The sequence below is a fragment of the Coregonus lavaretus genome (genome assembly GCF_964263955.1).
Source record: "Coregonus lavaretus genome assembly, contig: HAP1_SCAFFOLD_5251, whole genome shotgun sequence".
Taxonomy (NCBI): domain Eukaryota; kingdom Metazoa; phylum Chordata; class Actinopteri; order Salmoniformes; family Salmonidae; genus Coregonus; species Coregonus lavaretus.
Genome location: NW_028165794.1, coordinates 35,001 through 38,013, shown reverse-complemented (window position 1 = coordinate 38,013; position 3,013 = coordinate 35,001). Strand labels below are relative to the sequence as shown.

At 49.4% G+C, this 3,013-nt stretch overlaps 1 protein-coding gene across 1 annotated transcript in view; it reads right to left on the bottom strand.

Moving 5' to 3' along the window:
• Positions 1-1,462: 1,462 nt before the first annotated feature.
• The window catches only part of LOC311115480 (receptor-type tyrosine-protein phosphatase F-like), a gene marked incomplete at both ends in the record, with an annotated part of 30,247 nt that continues 28,696 nt past the window's right edge, over positions 1,463-3,013 (bottom strand). Inside the window, one exon of the mRNA XM_084190647.1 lies at positions 1,463-1,748. Within this exon, the coding sequence (XP_084046773.1) occupies positions 1,463-1,748 (286 nt within the window). The remainder of the gene's footprint in view (positions 1,749-3,013) is intronic.

Genomic DNA, 3,013 nt, shown 5'->3' with positions numbered 1-3,013 from the left:
CCAACTGAGCTACATCCCTGCCGGCCATTCCCTCCCCTACCCTGGACGACGCTGGGCCAATTGTGCGCCGCCCCATGGGTCTCCCGGTCGCGGCCGGCCACGACAGAGCCTGGATTCGAACAAGGATCTCTAGTGGCACAGCTAGCACTGCCTTAGACCACTGCGCCACTCGGGAGACTACACCATGTGTTCCATCCTGTCTGACTGTGCCCAGCCCCTACACCATGTGTTCCATCCTGTCTGACTGTGCCCAGCCCCTACACCATGAGTTCCATCCTGTCTGACTGTGCCCAGCCCCTACACCATGAGTTCCATCCTGTCTGACTGTGCCCAGCCCCTACACCATGAGTTCCATCCTGTCTGACTGTGCCCAGCCCCTACACCATGAGTTCCATCCTGTCTGACTGTGCCCAGCCCCTACACCATGAGTTCCATCCTGTCTGACTGTGCCTCGCCCCTACACCATGAGTTCCATCCTGTCTGACTGTGCCCAGCCCCTACACCATGAGTTCCATCCTGTCTGACTGTGCCCAGCCCCTACACCATGAGTTCCATCCTGTCTGACTGTGCCCAGCCCCTACACCATGAGTTCCATCCTGTCTGACTGTGCCCAGCCCCTACACCATGAGTTCCATCCTGTCTGACTGTGCCCAGCCCCTACACCATGAGTTCCATCCTGTCTGACTGTGCCCAGCCCCTACACCATGAGTTCCATCCTGTCTGACTGTGCCCAGCCCCTACACCATGAGTTCCATCCTGTCTGACTGTGCCCAGCCCCTACACCATGAGTTCCATCCTGTCTGACTGTGCCCAGCCCCTACACCATGAGTTCCATCCTGTCTGACTGTGCCCAGCCCCTACACCATGAGTTCCATCCTGTCTGACTGTGCCCAGCCCCTACACCATGTGTTCCATCCTGTCTGACTGTGCCCAGCCCCTACACCATGAGTTCCATCCTGTCTGACTGTGCCCAGCCCCTACACCATGAGTTCCATCCTGTCTGACTGTGCCCAGCCCCTACACCATGAGTTCCATCCTGTCTGACTGTGCCCAGCCCCTACACCATGAGTTCCATCCTGTCTGACTGTGCCTCGCCCCTACACCATGAGTTCCATCCTGTCTGACTGTGCCCAGCCCCTACACCATGTGTTCCATCCTGTCTGACTGTGCCCAGCCCCTACACCATGAGTTCCATCCTGTCTGACTGTGCCCAGCCCCTACACCATGAGTTCCATCCTGTCTGACTGTGCCCAGCCCCTACACCATGAGTTCCATCCTGTCTGACTTCCAGGTCCTACCCTCTGGCTCCCGGTGTAAATTCCCCTCTGTTAAAACTAACAGGTACAAGTTTTGTTTTTTTGATTGGGGCGCAGGGATGTCAGCTTGATCTCCGTCTCATTATGATGATGGCGATGAAGATTCTAAATAAGATTCTAAATAATATTATTATTATTAATATTACCTTAAACTCCAGCTCCATGGCAGTGACGGTCTCCCCGGTGGGCGGCTGGGTGAGTTTCTGGATGTGTGCGTACAGGTTGCGTGCGGGGACCTCAGTGAGGCCACAGGTGGCTGCCTCTAGCAGGGCCTCGTGGATGAAGACGTACTGGTCCTCCGTCTGCACCATGTAGTTCCGCTGAGCTCTCATGCACGTCACATGACCGTAGATATCCACTGACTTCTCATGCTTCATACGCTCCAGCATGGCCTCGATCACGATCAGGCAGCCTGTTCTACCCACGCCCGCACTGAGGTGGGGAGAGAGAGAGGTTAACATTACACGATCAGACAGCCTGTTCTACCCACGCCCGCACTGAGGGGGGGAGAGAGAGGTTAACATTACACGACCAGGCAGCCTGATATACACCCACCCGCACTGAGGGGGGAGAGAGAGAGAAGGGAAACATTAGTTAGACCTAACTCCGCCAGGGTTATACAGTTATACTCTTCAAACCTGTACATATTACATTTTTACATTTTTAGTCATTTAGCAGACGCTCTTATCCAGAGCGACTTACAGTTAGTGAGTGCATACAGTGAGGGAAAAAAGTATTTGATCCCCTGCTGATTTTGTACGTTTACCCACTGACAAAGACATGATCAGTCTATCATTTTAAATGGTAGGTTTATTTGAACAGTGAGAGACAGAATAACAACAAAGAAATCCAGAAAAACGCACTGTAGTATTTTCTGGATCTTTGGTAAATACACGTCCAAAGAATATCTCTCCGATATAGGACAGATAAATACATGTCAAAAAAATATCTCTCAGATATAGGACAAACACTTAGTCCCCAAAAACAAATCCAAAGGAAGTTTGTTCTATCTGTTGTTCCATGTCATGAATCTGTTATTCAACGCGTTTGTATTGGCTGTAAGGCAGTAAGGCCAAATGCAATGCTTAATCAATATATATTATATATATATATATATATATATGTAAAAAATATATATATATTTCAAGGGGTTTTAACATTCAAAATCAAATAGCTAAATGATCCTTGGTATGACCTTCTTTGTCACACCCTGGCTCTGGGACTCATTATGTTGAGCCAGGGTGTGTTCATTCTATGTGTTCTGTTTCTATGTTGGGAATTCTAGGTTGTGTATTTCTATGTTGGCCTGAGTGACTCCCAATCAGAGGCAACGAGTGTCAGCTGTGTGCTGGTTGTCTCTGATTGGGAGCCATATTTAACTGTCTGTGTTTCACTTTGTGTTTGTGGGTTTTTGTTCCGTGTTTGGTCATTGTCACTGAGGACTTCACGAGTCGTTAATTGTTTTGTTATTTCGTGTGTATGCTTTAATTAAATAAAGCAAGTATGTTCGCAACTAACGCTGCGCTTTGGTCCACTCCTTCATAAGACGTTCGTAACATTCTTAAAACAATTCCATATGTTAACTTAGTAGAACCCCCCCCCCCCCCCCCACATAGACAGGGCTTAGATTGTAGAGGGTTAATACAGTACTACTGTACCTGTATACAGTGGGGAGAACAAGTATTTGATCACCTACC